Source organism: Stegodyphus dumicola, chromosome 2 (assembly GCF_044657685.1).
Source record: "Stegodyphus dumicola isolate Sdum_Otavi_A_Nest chromosome 2, ASM4465768v1".
Classification (NCBI taxonomy): Eukaryota; Metazoa; Arthropoda; class Arachnida; order Araneae; family Eresidae; genus Stegodyphus; species Stegodyphus dumicola.
Window position 1 is genome coordinate 269,914,024 of NC_140769.1, and position 19,349 is coordinate 269,933,372.

The 19,349-nt window shown below is 29.8% G+C and overlaps 1 protein-coding gene across 2 annotated transcripts in view; it reads right to left on the reverse strand.

The window, feature by feature from the left end:
- mor (SWI/SNF- related protein mor) overlaps positions 1–19,349 on the reverse strand; it is a 95,486-nt gene that overhangs the window by 69,710 nt on the left and 6,427 nt on the right. For both annotated transcript variants that reach the window (XM_035355394.2, XM_035355395.2), the window contains exons 5-11: positions 15,770–15,839; positions 13,058–13,133; positions 10,681–10,764; positions 7,698–7,739; positions 4,341–4,438; positions 2,308–2,441; positions 1,477–1,568 (exon numbers count right to left, since the gene is read on the reverse strand). In XM_035355394.2, the coding sequence (XP_035211285.2) occupies positions 1,477–1,568; positions 2,308–2,441; positions 4,341–4,438; positions 7,698–7,739; positions 10,681–10,764; positions 13,058–13,133; positions 15,770–15,839 (596 nt within the window). The remainder of the gene's footprint in view (positions 1–1,476; positions 1,569–2,307; positions 2,442–4,340; positions 4,439–7,697; positions 7,740–10,680; positions 10,765–13,057; positions 13,134–15,769; positions 15,840–19,349) is intronic.

The window sequence follows — 19,349 nt, forward strand, 5'->3', positions numbered from 1 at the left end:
GAAATGAACAATCCGTAGAAAAGACAAAAAGACCAAGCCCCCCTCCCATTACCATAAAAATACCACCAATTTCCTGTGCCAGATGAAAAGAAACAAGAAAATGCTGGACATATACCAGTGAAATTTAGATCCAGGCAGTGTACATTTTGTAGGACAAGGAAGAAACTTCATAGAACAAGATACATGTGCGAAACGTGCAATGTGGGTCTACGCATGTACTAAAAAGACAAAACATGCTTTGAACAGTGTCACAAAAAAAAAAAAAAAAAAAAATTGAAATTTAAAAAAATAACACTGAATTTTTTTTATCCTCATTTTACTCAGTTTTTTTTAATCCATTCATCCAAATGTCCTTATTATGTAGGTACTTATATTTTCACTCCTATAAAAAAATTACATAAATGTTTATTCTTTTAATTTTTTCTGACGATTTACTTTGTAAAATAAAGTAAAAAATATATATATATAATGCAATTCTTACATACATTTTTTTTTTAAATTCATAAATTTCATCATTTATTGGAAACACGCATGGAAAAGATAAGTTCCCCCCTTACTACCTCAGTAAGTTTCAAAGTCCTACACGCGTGCTGGTTTCACACTGCAACCACCACTCACAGAACAATGGGCAAGAGTAGATTTTTTTAATTCATATATTATTTGCCTCTAGGATCATAATATTCAATTTCTAGAGTTTTTAGTTAATAAAAAAAATTTAAATAATATTGTGCAAGTTAAATGGTTAAAGACCAGTATAACTATTTTAACAACCTGATAATTTCCATATACAATTTTATTTAACTAGAATAGCTTACATTTTAACTATCTGACCATTTCCATAAATACTGTAAGATTTAAAAAAAAATAAGGTAGTGTTTCAATAAGTGAAGATTTGTAATTTAACCTGCATGTTCTTTCTCATGTAGCTAATTCTGCACTGCTTAAAGAAAATCTGAGATGAGGGTAAAAGAACTGCAGAAAACAATAAAAGAATTTGCACTGCAGAAAATAATAGATGAATCTGATATAAGCAGTTAAATAACAGCACCTTGATACATAAAATAAACCTGATATCATTAAAAACCTAGTAAATATTTAGCATGTATTTCAATGCACTAGAATAAATAAAACAAGCAGCCAAGAATTTTTGGTACTTCCTTATTACAGCAGCATTCAAAATTTAATCGCTAATTGACCACGATGTAACACGAGGAACATGTGGCGATTTCAGTGAGATATCTTGCTTCATTAGCAATTGTCTTGGGGACCGCTATAATAAGGAAGTACCAAATTTTCTAATAATACATCATCAAAAATTTTATTTTTAAGAAATTATTAGCTGAATCACATTAAGGACCATCAGACATTGTAATTCCAAGTGCAAGAGTCAAAATTTAGAAAAACTAGAAAGATTATTGATCAAACACACAACAGGTAAATGTAACTTTTGAGAAACAAGAAATTATTAAAAATTACCTTATCGTCAGTTTCATTTCCATCTAATTCCAATAATGTGCCACCTTTTAAAGGCTGAGATTCATTATCTTTACTACTCCTTGGATTATTGGCTATAAGGCAAAAAGTATCAATCTTTATACATGCAAAAAATCAATTAATAGGGCTATAGGGCAAAAAATATCAATCTTTATACATGCAAAAAATCAATTAATCATCATTTACCTTCATCCCAAAAAAATCAGAATACTGCTTTGGTAATTCCACTGATAAATTAATGACTGATAATAAAACTACTAAATACATATTTCACAACTCAATTAGTACTTTATATGCACAATGTTGAAATTTATGTTTATTAAACTTAAAACATTAAAAGGACTCTATAATAAAAGTTTAATTTTAATTACATTTTGCTTGTGTAAAAAAGAAGTAAAGAAATTCTTTATTGTCACCGGAATTTTCTTCGAGGCTTTTAAAATATATATTAGCAAGATAAAATAGATCAGAATAAATTTTAAAAGAAAATATTGAAACATTTCTAGGCCTTCTTAATGAGAATTGATACTAATATAGTATATAAAATGAGAAGATAATCTTCTGGATAACACTTAACGAGATGTTAATGACAGAATTTTAATATTTCACATTCATCAACATTTTCTATACAATACTAAATGATGCTTAGTATGAATCCAATTCTTATTTATGGGTTTGAATTTTTAATCATTGCTTTTCAAAGGTCTACTTTACAGAAGAAAAGCAACTTCATGTGCAAAGTATGCAGATATTTCTAATAAACTGTTCAGCTAATTACAAAAAATAAGTTAAATAAAAAATTATAATACATACTATTTTTTGGAATGTGAACTTCTTGGACATTTGGTTCAGGAGAAGGTTCTTCCATATCTTTTGTTAAATCATCAGATTCATCATCACCACGAAGTGATTTCTTTTTTGTTATTATGGTAGGATTCCTACTGCTTCTAAAAAGTAAATAAGGAATTAAATTTTCATTGCACTCATTGAAAGGAATTTACAAAAATTACTACCCTTTAAACTAAAACATTACATTAGCTTCCATGGAATAGACATGGATTTAAGACCCATTTAAACTCTGCATATTAATAAGAAACATGTAATTAGCATGGGAGAAAACAATGCACCAAATCAAACCTAATATGAGTGCAAGATTTTTTGTGCTGTAACCTATCTCACTTGTCTAATAGTAACATTTGATCAGCTCCATAAATTTTATTGTAGCTAAGAGGAAAAGATTGTTCTGTCATTGGCTTAGCATTGAGCACATCCGAGGTAAACATACTAATTTTCTCAGGTTTCTCCCAATTTTTTAGGAGAATTAATTATGTGGGGGGTTTGTCATTTCTCTTCCCTTTCCACCAGCCTCTCGATAGGTAGTGTATCAATGCTGCAAAGACACTATACACTTACAAATATCCAATGTGTTTTCCATGATTCAAACCCAGGCTAAATAGCATGATAGCCAGAGTCTCTGATAAGCACAGACATGAACACCTGACATTTGTATGATTGGAAAGTGATAAAAGTTAGCTGCATTTTGACCAACTTAGTGTCGTAATTTCACGTAGATTTGCTGGGTTTGAAAAAACAGACAGAAATGTTAGATGAGTAATCCTTGTCAATAACTTTTTCACAACCAATAATAGTTTTCAAAAAAAAAAACCTAAGTACTTTTAAAAACAGTACAAACCCAGAATTTTTGGAAATATCTATGTAATATCCAAAAATCTGGGAATATACTAATTATCATAATAATTATATGTGTAACATTTGTTAAAATATATTACAAATATCTGCTAAAAGCCTGAAAGTTAAGGCACATATAGACATTTTTCAGTGCCTACAAAAAGCAAGCAGAATGCTGAAAGTCTTAGAATTGAAAGGTTTGAGTAGTTAATTGTGAACTATAGAATAATAACCTAACTGCAACAAAGTTCCGAACAATTTACTACAGATGACCATGTCTAAATACTAAAATATGGTCTACTACTAAAATCTTGGCTGATTTTCAATTTTATTTATTTCTGAAAAAATCAAATCATGTTTGAAGTAAAAACAAAATTTATTAAACAGCTATCAAACAGCATCTGGAACAATAAAAGACATTTTTATTTAATTTTGTATGCTGAACACAAACATATGATAGTTAAAAGTGTTTAATTCAAGTTTTTAAGTCTTATGGGAGTACACTTACAGACTAATGCCATGGCCATAATTCTTCCTGTTACTGATAATAGTTTCATTGAAATTCCTCTTGCAAATATTGCAAATATGTCATTCACCGTTTTTCTTCTTATAAAATAGGATTTTTGCAGCCAAGTCAAAATATTAATAAGAAGCCAATCCATAAAACAAAGTTGGTGAGCATAGATTTTATTTAAATAAAATCAACTCCCAAAACAAAATTTAATTTGCTGCTCCTCTCCAAAATAACATAATTGAATGAATTAATTTTTAATTCACTTAAGAACTGGCACCAATCTTTAACTGGCATTTTCATCTTACATACCATCAATTCCATAAAGAAATGCAATTAGTAACAATAAAAGAAACCACTCAGTGTTATTACTCTCCTCTTCCAACTGACACAGGAATTAACATATTTTCTGCATACATTTCTTTAATTTTGAGGCTAATCGTAGATCAGAAACTTATATAAATATCCGATTTGATCTCGCTGAAACCAGAGTCATTTTACACAAATACATACACTTTTTTTTTTTTTTTTTTTTTACATACAAATATATTCTCAATGCATTTCTGCATAGTCACTTAATGAAACATCAAATGCACAGATGTCATTGAAATTTCAGAACAGACATTCAGAATAATATAAAACATACCCTTTCCTTTTGCGCTTCTCAGAAACTGGAGATGGAGAACGCTTTCTTTTTTTCCCAGCTTTCTTATCCTTCTTATCTACATCAACTCCAGCAAGAAGCTATATTTAAAAAATTATAATAATGCATAAGAATGATAATAATAAACAAGAATTTTCCAATTTTTTAAATGAATAAACCTTTTTATTACATAAAAAATACTAAAATCTGGCAAACTTTCATACAAAAACTATCAAAACACAACACCAGCCCATAAAAAACTGAAGTATCTAAAGCAATATATAACAAAATAAAATAAGCCATTAAACATCAAATATTCTAAAAATATTAATACTAAACAAACTAAAAACTGTATTACCTATCATACATGAATTCTGTACCACCTTTTCAAAAAAGTACATATATTTCATTTCTTTACTGCTGTTTCTATGTGGATATTTTAAAATGGTTTTGCTCTAACGCAATTTAAGGGAGGGGACCAAAAGCATGTTTTAGAAGCTTTTTAATAACCTTAAATTATATCTAATTCCATGAATTTATAATTTTACTACAGTAAAAATAATCAGAATTTAAACTTATAATAAAATTTCCACATACAGTAAGTAGATACCCTTTAATGTGATCGCAGTTAGCATTATCATTCAGATATTCTTATTGAATTGTCACACCCATCTGTATATGAAAACAAGAAAAATACATCGTGTATTGCAAATAAATAATCAAAACATGACTTTTTTTTTTTTTTTTTAAACTGAAGTGGTCACCAAATAAGGTCCCAGATTATTAAAATTAACAACTGACAGACAAATGTTGCAAAATATATGATTAAGTCACAAAACAGCTTAATTTCAATTTTAATTAAGTCCCCCCCCCCCAAAAAGCAACTTTAGTTGGATGTAAACTGGTAGTCAGATACGGGTCTCTTTCTTCAGGAGCAAAAGAAAATTTCTTCAAAATATTTCTCCTTTTTTTCTTGCTCCTGAAAAACAATTCATGAAAACATCTACCAAAGTGGTTTCTTTTTTCTTTTCTTTTCTTCTTTTTTTTTTTTTTGGCCTGATTTTTAATTTTACGATTTTACATTCTCTTTAACTGAGGTATGCCCTCCAAGTATTAAGATTAGGGGCTCAGCATCAATCAAATAATTTCCAGAAATGGTATGAACATTTGCAATACATTGTGAGCTCATAAACAATTTTTGTTTTTTTCATAATTAAAATGTTATGAAAGTACCTATTTGTATGTCTCTGGTTATACTTATATATTAAATTGGTTATAAATTCCATTGCTACTTTGAAGGGCACTTTTTTCTTACCATTTAAAGTTACTGTCCAGTTAATGCTACAAAACAGTCATGGATGAATGTGATCACATTAATTAACACCTACTGTAAAATCAAATTTATCAAATTAATGTTACCTCTGAAAACGTATTTGATACATACTAATCTGAATCCATGTGATATTTCCTGTTTCTTTCAATAATCCTTTTATTTATCAAAATCATACTTTAATGTTACATTATAGTCTCGTTCACAAGAGCAGATTCGACCGGTAGTGAAAACTGGTTCTTCCAACGTGCCCCATTCACACGGCGACAAGCATTAACTGCTTCTCCGAATTGGAGGTAGAATGTTCCTACCTCTCGGGAGCAGGGCAAATAGGGATATTTCCAATACTGCACTGTGCGATTCACTTAATTTTAACAAACAACATGGCTGACTGGCAAATGACTGCTCGCTGGACTGTCAGCAAAACAATCGCGTTGGTAGATATCTGAGGATGCGATATCATCCCAAAAAAATGATACAGAACCGAACGAAATATGGAAATTTGTAAACAAGTACAGACAAGGTTATCTGATGCTGGGCATTCCAGAAAAACCGTTCAAATTAAAACTAAAGATGCGCATATCGGTTTCAACTCGACAAGGGGTCTCTGTACCTTTTGAATGACTTTTTTTATTTAAGAACTTTCATCTACTTTTACGAATGTTATTAAATGGTTTTGTAAGACAAAATAATTTTAAGCTGAGGAAAAAATTTTTGCCAGTAATTTTTTTTTTTTAAATTTTATTTTTAAACTTCTGGAAGAAAAGTTTAACAACTAAAATGTCATTCATTTCCTACAATTTTTAGTGATTTTCCCCCATATTTTCTTATTGTATTTATTAGTTTTTAACAACTTTAACCACTTCCCTTAAAAAATTTTTGAAAAAAAAATTGCAAAAAATCATCACATTTCTTTATTTTATTATTAAATACAACGAAATGAAAAAAATCAAAATATGTAGGTTTTAATTTAATTTTTAATTTTTCGAAGGTGTAAATGCATTTAGTTTTAATATTAGTTTACTAACCCGAGTTATCTCGGGCAAACGAAAACAAGTTAAATATTAGTCTTTGTATGATAGTTTTTTTTTTAAAAAAAACAACACAAAGTGATACCTGACAATCTGGTATCTGGTCTCTTTTTTCACTGACTTTCCGCTGGAATCTCTTCTATGGGAGTACAGAGAACACTGTGTCATTGGATTTGACGTTTTCCTCTCCCCATCTCTTCTATCCGAAATACCTCACTTTTACTTTCTTGCATCATTGCCATTTTACTTTTTTTCAACGCAAGTATCCTTCTTTATACATTACTAATCCACAAGCCGACATATACTATACAATAGGGAAACACGTAACCAGTTCCACCAAAAGAACCATGCAACCAACATAACTTTGCAAACTGCCAATCAAAGCTGAATATTTCCTTTCATTTCCTAAAGGCCGAGTAAAACTGTGACAAAACAAATCGTACGAACTAATTCTGCTTCGCCCAGTTGTTTTCCGGGATAATAATTAACTGCAATATATACAAACCCGAGCTAACTCTGAATAATCAGGCAAGTGATCAAGGATCGATTTTAATATTAATGAACTTAATATTAACAAACAGCACATCCACAAGAAAGCAAGTTAAAACAGTTTTGTCACTATTAAGTATTTTTCTTTTAGTTTCAATACTTCAGCCCAAAACTCAACAATATCAGGTTCTTCTTTTTCTGTATAAGGTAAACAGCAAAAATAACTTTTTTGTGTAAGACAAACTTAGTTAAGAAATTTTACCTCTCAATGAACTCTACCTTTATAGTCTAAAAGTTTTAAATTTAAGTAATCTACAAATATGATATACTGTTCTAAAATAAAATTTGAAAAATAATTTTCATTTTATACATTTACTAATTACAGTCTACTCTGAGAAAGCAAACCAAAAAAAAAAAAAAAATTCCAGATTTCCGACTATATCCGGACTGCAGTCACCCTTGCATATGTAGAAATATATGTGTAATATATAACATTTATTATATATTCACCTCTTCTATTGTGTACTTTCCTCGAGGCGATCTTCTTCTTCCCTAAAAGCACAACATAAATCATTCATTATTTATATAAAGTAACAAAGAAAATTAGAAATTATTTAAAATATAATTCATACTAAAATGGGGAGAAAATGTATAACTTTAATTTGCTCTATGAATCTAAACATAAATTATAATTTAAAAGACCTGTTTTTTTTTAATTCATATTCTGATTGCATCATTTAAATTTAGGAATGGGATTTCATTATCCTTAAAATTTTCAAATAAATTTATATTAATAAAATCATAAGTCGCAATCTTCAAAATCCTAAATTTTACAAACTGAAATATTAATTGTTAATATGTTCAGCAAATTAATTAAATCTTTAAGTCTTCAGTAATGAAATAAGAGAAAAAGTATTAAATTAAAAGAAGAAAAAAACATGGTCTTTTTAAACATTTTCAAATGCAACTTTAAAAGCAATTTAATTATATTATGACAACTTGTCTTTCAAAAACAGATTTTAGTAGCAATGACTGTATTACTACCACATCCTTGTTTAACATTTTTGCACTCTGATAAAAAATTTGCCTTCTTAATCAAACATACATATAGCTTCCACCAGAATAGTCTATTTGAAATATGTTACTCTGATCACAGCAGCTGACCAATTTTCTTTATACTGATTACCATATGATAATGTTCTGCAGCCAAAAGATCTCTATTTTATTTCACATGATAATGTTCTCAATTCAATTTCTCCTGTCATATGAGAGGAGAGATATGCAAATTACTGACCACCCATAGAACACTGGAATCTTCTACACTCAACTGTTAATACAATACACATGAAAGCTGCAACAAGCAAGATTTGTATAGTGAAAGAAGATAAAGAGTGTCCCTTGAACTTAATTGCACATAAGAGTCTTGAATACTGATCACAACTCTACAACTTACATAACATTTCCATTAACATTAAGACAACAAAAAAAAAAAAAAAAATCCATTAGAACTTGCAAATGATATATCTAATCTGACTTGAAATGCATTTATATTTAGTACCTGGAATTCTCAAACAAAGTAAAAATTTGGTTAATGAATTTAATTTGTTCCTGAAGGTCATTTGCTAAACGAAATGTTTGTAAACTAGAAAACTTAGGCCCGTAGGAATTAATATAAAATGCATCACGGACCACTGTTGATTCTTTATTTAAACTTTATGGCAGTACTTTGTACACAAGTTCAATAAATAAAATCAATGGAAATTATTAGAGATAAAACAAAAAACATAAATGTAGTATTAAACATACAAAATAGACACATTTTACTTATATGATGAAGAGTAGAAGGCGTAAGTGGAAAATTATAAGATGTTGTTATTTGAATATGATAAACTGTTTGGATGTCTTTCTAAATGAGCACCACTTGAGTCTGCTAGCAACTCACTTGGCCTGTCTTTTTTTAAAATTTATACATTGTGATCTGTTGTTGCCTATAATTTGATTGAGACATAGCATTCTCAACAAAAATGCTTACGCTGTAGTTAATAAAGCTTTATCAAGCTAAATTCGTTACATGAAAGTTTTGCATTTTACCTCCCATGTTTAGCAGATTACAGAACTAAGTTCATTCCCCCCTTTTTTTCTGTTTCTTCTGAACACATTTCTTCCAAAACTGCAACTTTGTTCCCGCTTTTGAAACTGTCTAATTCTTTCCTTTTGAGCACAATTTTTATGGTCATCGAATAACTTCTCCATGTCTTCACTGTTATTTCATAGCCCAGCATTATTTCTAGAAACACAATATATAGATAACAAAAAAAGCTAAGTGACATAGAACTCAAACTCTTTGTCTGCAATTCAATCTCAGCATTATTTTCTCAATGCTGAACTCATCATCCTGTAGTCACTTGCTGCCAGGTTTTGTTAGTGAAAATTAAACTATGGAGAGAGATGTTTCCAGAAGTCTCTTTTAGCAAATCTTAATGTCAGTTATACAAATAGGTTATTTCAAAACATTTTGAAAATCATATGTCACTTACTTGAGTGTTTGTATTTCAAGATATATTGGTTAGAGTTGACTTTAGGGTACCCCTTGTATTATCGCAAAGTTGTTTCGTTTATCGCCAAGTTGTTGTTTCATTTACGGTAACCTGAGTACTTGAATGTTATGGAAATCCTATTATGACGTAATCGTTTGCATTATTCCAGGAAATTTTGAATCATGGGATGTTTTATAAAGGCTTTTGTGGTGTGTATTATTAGGAAGTACATTGCTTGTTTCATTGTTTAGACGGTAGAATGGCTGAAAGTAGTAATTGAAGTTTCTGTATGATTTGGAACGAGAGGGAAAAAGTGCCTTAAATTACTGGTGTGTACATGAAGGTTTATTTAGTAGCCATTTTCCAGACAGTCCGGAACTACGAATGACATTTTTTACTCTTATTTTTCTGAATTTATGTGGCGACACCGATATATGGATTCGAGTTCAGATTTTAGGAAGTTTTTGGCACAAAAACCAGTGCTATGCAAGCCAAAATAACAAGTCAAAGAATAGAACAAACTCGGTATCCATGTACCGCCAAAAATCACCAAAGGGTGCCCTTAAATATACTTTTACCGATATATTTTGTCATATTATACATTTTTTGTTTAGAAAATTTAAACATGAACCAATTTGTTCACAAAGGGAGACATTCGTGATCCAAGTTTACACTATACCAGTTTTCATGTAACTTTCCATACAGATGAACTTACAAATCTAGAATAATTTTAATATGAAATACAGGTATCACATTTTTTATGGGTTATATAACCAAATTTCATGAAGATTTCACTTAATTATGAACTTATGTTTCTTAATTAATGAAAGCCAGCATCTACTAAAAATTACTATAATAATTTTTAAATATTTCACATAATTGATACAAATTTTAAATCATTACACTGCATTACATAAGTTTATAAAATGAAAGTTAGTTAAAAATAAGTTCCCAACCAGAGCATCCATTTCTACTTCATAATCATCGACATTCATCCACTCATTGTATTCATCTAAATCCAGAAGCCATCTGGCATTGACCTAGAATCAAATACAAATATTTTTCACATTAACCAAAATTATGTACATGTTAAAAAGAGAAACTTTAAAAACAGAATACCTTACAAAATTATTTGAAATAAAATATGTCTTTCATAATAAGGAGTTACAAAAAATCTTAAAAAGGTAACATTCAAGAATTTGAATTTAGCTTTACGGTATAAAAATTATATACTCACCTAAATCATAATTAAAATATACTGAACTGATTATTTATCTGTGCTAGTTAATATGCAAGTATATACTAATGATACAAGACAGATAATTTTAAAAAGGAACTGTTAAATTGTAGTTAATAAATACAATGGTACCCTGAAAAATGGACCTCTTTACATAATACACAGTGTACTGCTTAAAGCAGATTTTAAAGAAATAACAAAATGTATGGAAATTTTGAGCTCTTCTGATAGAACAGGGTTCTTCACCAGGGAGGAAACGGAATTTCATAGTTTCCAGGCGGAGGGTTTATGCAGTCAGCCTTTTAATTAGCTCTGGATAAGTTTTAATTTATGAATATTAAAAAATACATTTACTTTACATTTGGGTATTTACCAATATTTCCCAGCTTTAGTTGTTTAGGTTATAAAACGTACTTAAAAAAATCATCTAAATATTGTTAAATGTATATATTTACTTTTCAGTTTAGAAAAGGAAGGGGGTGGATGATTTAGCAGTGGTGAAAAGGGTGCATGGGGCAAAAAAGATTGAAAACCCCTGTGATAGAAGTTTGTTATACTCTTTGTTTTAAATATATATATATATTTATTTATATGATATTTTACTCAGACTATTTTACTCATATTGATATTTTTCTCAGACAAGCAGGGGGATACTATGCAAATTTATGATGTGAAAATAGAACTAGATGTGATATAGCTAGAACTAGATACAGCCAACAGCTTTCCTGTACCTTTAAGAGCTCTACCATAATGACCTTTTGTTATTTCAGCTTCATTTAACCTTCCAGTACGCGCACTTGCCAATTTTACATGAGCATGTGCACGTCATATTTTTTACGACATCCGTTATTTTACCATTTTAGGCATGAAAAATGACAGAAATGAGTGAATATTGATAATAAATTTGTTAAGAAATAAAATATTAATCTTATTATTGCAAAATACAAATGATATCGCATTCAAATTTAAGTAAAAGTTTTTAAGTTAGTGAGACGGAAATGCAATGCAAAACTGAATATGTCGTAAATTTTGCGCATACGTGCATGCTGGAAGGTTAATACACCCACACTTTTCTATATGCTCCTCCTGTCTCCCTGTATCAAGGTGTTGGGCTGACAAAATCCTCTAGTCTTTATTTTGGTCTTTTCTTCATTTTTTCACTGTGCTTCTTATTTTAAACTTTTAAATACTATAAATATGTTGAATCATGCTTAATCCTTTGCAAAATCTTTCTAATTTACGAAATCAGAAATTCATTTTTCATTCATTGAGTCACTATTACTATGAATTTTAACTTCATTTCATGTCTGAGCAATGAGATTTCCTTTAATAAAAATAGTGAGTTTGGGAGGGATTATGTAAAAGGATTATAATAATAACATCTTTAAAATTTCAATCAGAAAATTTTATTTAATAGCAAATTATTCAATTTACAAAAATTTCATAATTTATGACCTATTTTTATGCAGAAGCTGTCCACAATACGAACATTCACAGATATGAATACACCTGCTCTCAAACAGTGAAACTTGTTAGAAGTCGAAAAGAACACAGCTGTGTATGATGTCATGCAGTGCTATCATCTTATTTCTGATAAAAGAAAATCTGTTTAGACACTTATTTTCTTAAAAAATCAATGTTAATGGCCCATTTAAGACTCTCTCATACTGCCTCCTCATCAAAAATGTCCCCTTTATTTGTAAATGAGCCTTCAGTGGGCAAGCCAGACACTGAACCTCAACTATGCCCCATCCTTACTGTATCCATATGTGGCTCAAAAATAATAATCCAAGGTACATACCGTAGAGTAATTTTTTATTCATAATTCTTTATTTATAATGTAGTTATATTTCCATCCAAAATATATTATTTATTTGTTCTAGCATTTTAATTGTTTATTCAAAAGTACTTACATCCTTTTATACTACAAACATTGCTAGGACATATGCATAGTAAACCTAGTAACATTTTACAAACAAATTCGTGGTACAAACCCTCATTACGAACAAAACTTGATCATAAGGTGAGAAGCATCTGTATATACATTCATTTAACATATTTTGAATATCAACTTCTACAGTATAAAAATAACTTACTTCATATGGTCCATCTTGTGCTTCTGGTGACTCTGGCTCTTGATCAATCTCAGGCGCAGTGACCCATGTATCATAGCTGACAATAAATGTTAAATTTATCAATTATAAATAACTAAAAAATATACATGTCCACCAAAAAAAAATTGAGTTTTGAATTCCGTAAAATTTATCAATGATAAGATGATTTTAAACTTATAATAATATATATTAATATACATACATATATATACACACACATATAATTGTACATATGTGTATTTACAGACATAAAGTAAGAAATTTAGAACTAATGTTTCACAAAGACCAGAAATTGAAATTCATAATTAATAAATTTCAAATAACCATAGAAATGTAACAAATTTAAAAATGTTAAAACTAAAACATTTCAAACAAGGAAAACCCCTCTTAAAAATTATTAAATTTAAAGAAAAATGAACAAAAACAGAAGAGGAATTCAATCAATCTCAGTGTCACTTTATCTTTGAAATTAATTGAAATCTCTCTTCCACAATCCCTGCTTTTCTGTATCTAGAATTAGCCGATGAACCATTTCAATGTACTTAAATTATAATTGTACATACACACATAATTGAAATGATTATTACAAATTTTAAAATTTGATTATTTATACATAATCATACGTACACTAAATCCTTATCATGCATCAAGTTACACAATTAATACATTTGCATGTATGATAAAAATCACACTTCACAAAGTTAATTTTCAAGGGGGAAAAAATGTGTTAAGCATAAATTAGATTAAGAATATGTATATGATTTAAATAAACCTAAGTATTGTTGTAATTAAAAGGGAAACAAAAGTTAATTGAAAGGTTTTATATTACTACTTAATAAGTACATCATACAATCATTTTTTAAAAACCTGGTGATTTTTTCTTGGGCCAATAACTCTTTAAAAATTCTGCAGTACTGAATAGAGTTTTTCAACACGTCTTACAAAAGGCTCCTCTTCTTTCTTAACCCCTTCGCGCCGACTGTCACGTATACGTGCCAGCAACTAACACACTTATCTACCGGCCGACACGCAGGCGTGCCAGAGCATTGTTGCGTTTTCTACCGAATGTCATGTATTTGTGCCAGTACCTTGGAACGTTTTTCAAACTATAATTTCTGCCACAAGATGGCACTGTATGCCCATATGGTTTCAGATACATGTACCTTAGACCTTCTACTCGAAATGAGAGAAGCATGACTCACATACACGTGTTTTTGATTATATAAACAAACGGGGAACTAAATGTTTCCGAATGGCGTAATTTATGACGTCTCTTTAAATTGCACTTTATTCGCACGTGGTAGTTGTTTATTGTAAGTAGAAGTTTTATATGCGCTAAAGTGTTGAGTATTTCGGTCTACAGTTCAGTTTTTAGAAAATAATTAGATCTTGTTAGACGTGAATTCTTTCTGTTTTTACCGTTTTAATGTCGAAGCGTCGAAAATGTTTAACAGAGCATGAAATAGCAGAAATGATGCAAAATATTTCAGATATTGATTCTGAAATTCTGATATTGATTCTGAAAGATTAACTGAAAGATATTTTCCAAAACTTTGTTCAGAAGAGACTGATAAGAAAATGAGATGACGGTGCTTCGTTTGTTCACATTCCCGGAAAAATCCTCCAAAACGGCAAATGAGTTATTACGAGTTCAAGGAATGTAACGTAGGACTGTGTGTAGATCCCTGTTTTAAAATTTTTCATACGAAAAGAGAATTTTAAGTAATATATTTAGTTTTCAGATGTATAATGTTAAAAGTCATAAAATGGTGAGTAATTAAAATAAAATGTGTAAAATATGTATTTAAACAAGAAATAAGGTAATTAAAGTATATATATAAAAATATTTATAAAGCATAAGCCGTTTAAATACTCTATAGAGCATTATTAAACAATGCGTTGATACTTTGGAAATTTCATGGATTTAGGCTTAGTAGCAAAAAAGCCTCCGGCCCTGGAGAGACGCTCGCGGAAGACACTGCTGGACTCCGCGATAAGCACGCGTTTTCGCTACCCGGCTCGAAGGGGTTAATTTGGGTCAATCATATTTAAATCTCATTTAAAAGAAAAAAGCTTGCTGTTTTATTATTATTATGTATTTACTTACATTTTTAAATATTATACATGATGAGACACTGTCAGTTCATTTCAAACAACTGTTTAAATTATATAATGTTCTATCAGCAATCAGCAATTTTAACAATAATAATAATTTTTAACACTTTTTTTACACTTATTTCTGCACTTGGTAGAAATCCTATATGAAGTTTAAAAATATCCTAAACATACAAGCAGTAAATTTAATTTTAAACTGTACATATCATTGCCGATATTCACTGAGTGTTATTTCATTGCTGACAAATAACTTAACTTAGATGACAATCAGATTTTAATGGATTTAATTAACATGCCAGTTTTAAATATTTCCCAATATTCCATTCTTACCCTTATTAGATAAATATGAATTAATATAACAAATAAAAAATCATATATAATGCTTTTTAAATTAAAAATATCCAAAAAAATCATAAGTTATAAATTTGCATTAAACTGACTACTTTATCCTCTTTTAACAGGAAATTTCACTAATTAGAAGAATAAAAATCACTTTATATCTTCTTCAATGTGCAAGAGAAAATATGAGCAAAATTTCATATTGTTAGTTCTTTCAACAGTTTAAAAAATTAAACACACCTGTCTGGATAAAACCACCAGTGCAGCATGACACTTTTGTCTCTTCTGAAGACAACACGAACCCAGTCCTCTAGAATACAGAAAATTAACACAAAAATGCAATTATCACAACTTTATAATGATATAATAAATTCAGAATTGGATAAAATAATTGCAATTACACATAATAATATCCATAATAACTAACAAGGTATCCATAATGCTAATATTACAATCACGAGCTTGTATGATAAATAATACAGATTTTTTTTATTTGCCTTATAAGTTGTAAACCTTTCTTTTTTTAATAAACTTTTTTAACTTGTGAGCTTTTATTATTTACAGTTTTAACCTTTAGTTTAAACTTTGTTTTTCAGGTATACAGAATTCATAAAGTTTAGGAAAGTTGCAGGAACAGAAGTTCTCGATCAGCCAACTAATTAACAGCAAAGATCCATTATTGTCTTCAACTATAAAAGCTTTATCTTAATTTAAGTACAGGTACTCATTTGGGGAAACTCATTTTCTTGAAAGAGGATAATTTCAAGGAAAGATCCCCCCCCTCCCTCAGCCTGATTGATAGACTCAAAGTGTACAAAAAGTTTAATGGCATAGATTTGACACAGTTGAATTAGCATGACCAAAAAGGACTAGAAAAGTTAAATGCAGATGTCACGCCCACAAACAGAAATAATCAGAATTATCTCTTTTTATTAAATATTAAAATAATTCATACATTAATCAATACATAAATTACATATATTTATTAAATACAATAATTTTATACACAGTACAAAGTCCGAAATCTGGACTTGTACGAACTTCAGGGATTCCAGATTTGGAATTTTTCCGGATAATAGATCATCAGTTTAAATCTAGTAAGACGGCATGTAGATATTATAAAATTAAAAATATAAAATGGTGATTTATGAAATAATGAAGTATTTATGATCTAAAGATTATCAAAATTTGCAAAAAAAAAAGCTTAATATATATTTGTTTATATTATTAAACATTTCTTTCAATGCAAGTTGCTTTGTTTTTTGTGCTAATACTTTCTCTAATTCTGTAGACAGACATAATCTCTTGTTTAGTTACATTGTTAAAGTCCTGTAACTGCTATTTCGATAAACTTGTCAATCGAAATTTTCTTGTTTTCAGTAACTTCTCTGTCACTTTCTTAACTATCAGCAGTGGTTTTTCTGGATCTAGAACCATACTACAGATTTCGTCATTCATTAATTGATTGATGATTGAGAAGCATAGTCATCACAATGAAATACTTCCTTTATATAATCTTCATTCATTACCGCTCCTCCCCATTTCTTTACAAAACCATTAATTGGAAAAGTTCACCTTTATTTTGCGACATCTGAAAACTTTTAAAATTAGTGGCTATCATCATCAAATTTAGCTATTCTTCACTATACATATTTGGCTAAACATCATGAGCTTAGCGACTAACGACAAGTTGTTCCGTTAAATTTTATCTTACTTCTATAGCACACTGAGACAATTAAGCCTGAATTGTATTAGTTTAGTTATTTATTATATTTATGTCTATTTCTTGCACATGCTTAAGGCTTATCAGAGTTCTGAATAAATAAATTCCCACCATATAATTAAGCCTTATTGAGAGCCGGCACTAGATATCTTACAGCCTGATTCTAAATTCTCTGACTCGATGCGGCCACACGAGCCCTGGCGCTGGTTCTGGATTTATGTGAATAGCAAATCAATTATTCTTAATTCAAATAGCCCTAAATGTAATCTTTGGGTCTATGAATATCATCAACAAAATCTATTTTTAGCATGTGGAAAGAAACTTTTGGTAAATCTTTCCTCGTCAACATTTTTTAGCACATTTAACTTAAATTTGTAATCATTGCCAGGCGTAATGTAAACATAAAAGGTTACCATAATCCTTTATTATTCAAATACTAACATAAAAAAATTGTTTAGGCATTGCTACATGAGTCATTACCCAATTTGTCATGTTTTGATAAACATGTGGTGATGAAAAGAAAGTATAATAAATAATGATTCCCCGGGTTGGCATCAGATCAACGATGTATCTATGTGGAATGTTTGCGTTTGAGATGCATGCCAAGCACATATGCAGCAACGAAGCCAGATTACTGATCGAACAAATTTATGCTAAAATAATTGTTTCTTCAATAACAAGGTATTTTATTTAGTGTCAAAGTAAAATTAAGAACCAGGACTCTCTAGATGTTTTATTATACATGAAGGAGGGAATCAAATGCACACGTGTAAAGCCTACGAGAAAACGTTGTTGGTGGTTGTGGCAACCCTAATGAATTTGTCTGTCACGAGGATCACGTGCGCAGATGCATTACGTCTACGTATCCTTTTCTGTTTGATAAATAGTTGCATTTAAGATTTTGTAGAAGAAAAAATGGTGTGAAAATAAATGTTGGTTTTTTAAAAAGTGTCAGCTTAGATTTCCGAACCTATAAGTTACTTATTAAGCAACAAAATTGTCAAGCCTAGCCATCATGAATTAACAGGGTGACATTATTGATTTCGACACTTGATAATTTACGAAAACAAGAGAAGTTCCTACGTGCAAACATGGAGATTTAGAAATACTAAAACAGAAGCGGAAAGCCATTAGGAGTGCATTTACGAAAACAGCTAATAAGTTGGAAGAACTTATACGATCAGATTCTCCGGATTTGGACGATTTAGAAATTTCTTTAGATCAAATTTCAGAGAAGTATAATACTTTACGAAATACGGATGGAACTTCTACAGAAAAAAGGCTGTACTCAAGAAGAATACGAAAGGGAATTTAGTGCAGCTCAAGAATATTACGATAAATTACCTACGTTATAAGTAAAAGTCAACAGAAAAAAGGATAAGTGTTCACAGCCTTCTACTGGTTCAACAAATAGCAGTTCTTCATCAGGAATAGTTACGGCCGCAAAACAGAAACTGCCAGAGATCGAGCTAGTGAAATTCGATGGAGACCCCCGAAACTGGTTGACGTTTTGGACGAGGTTTAGTAAAATACACGAAGATACTCAAATCAACCAGAGAGACAAGTTTCATTATCTACTGCAATCTACAAAACCTGAGACCGTGCCAAGAGCAATAGTGGAAAGTTTTCTTGCTACAGAAGAAAATTACAAAAAAGCTGTGGAATATCTCAAAAGAATGATTTGGAAATGAAAATGTTTTCATTCAAATTTATGTTAGAGAACTATTAAAACTGGTAATCAATGACAAACAAAAGACAACTTATTAACTCTTTATGACAAGTTGCAAACTCAACTACATGTACTGGAATCACTCAGTTTAACTAAATTTACAGTTGTTTTATTTCATTTGTGTGGAATCAGCACTTCCTGCTGATTTAATACAAATTTGGGAAATACAACGAGGTATGTCTCCTGAAACAACAGGTAAGAGTGATTTGGAGTCATTAATTGATTTTCTAAAAAGGGAAGTAGAAACTGAATTTAGAGTTAAACTTACCCGTGATGTTTTCGGTTCTGATAAAGTAATAAGAAAAATAAGTTTTTTTGACACAAAACCTGTTGTTCCAACTGCATATGAACTAATTAATGCAAATAGT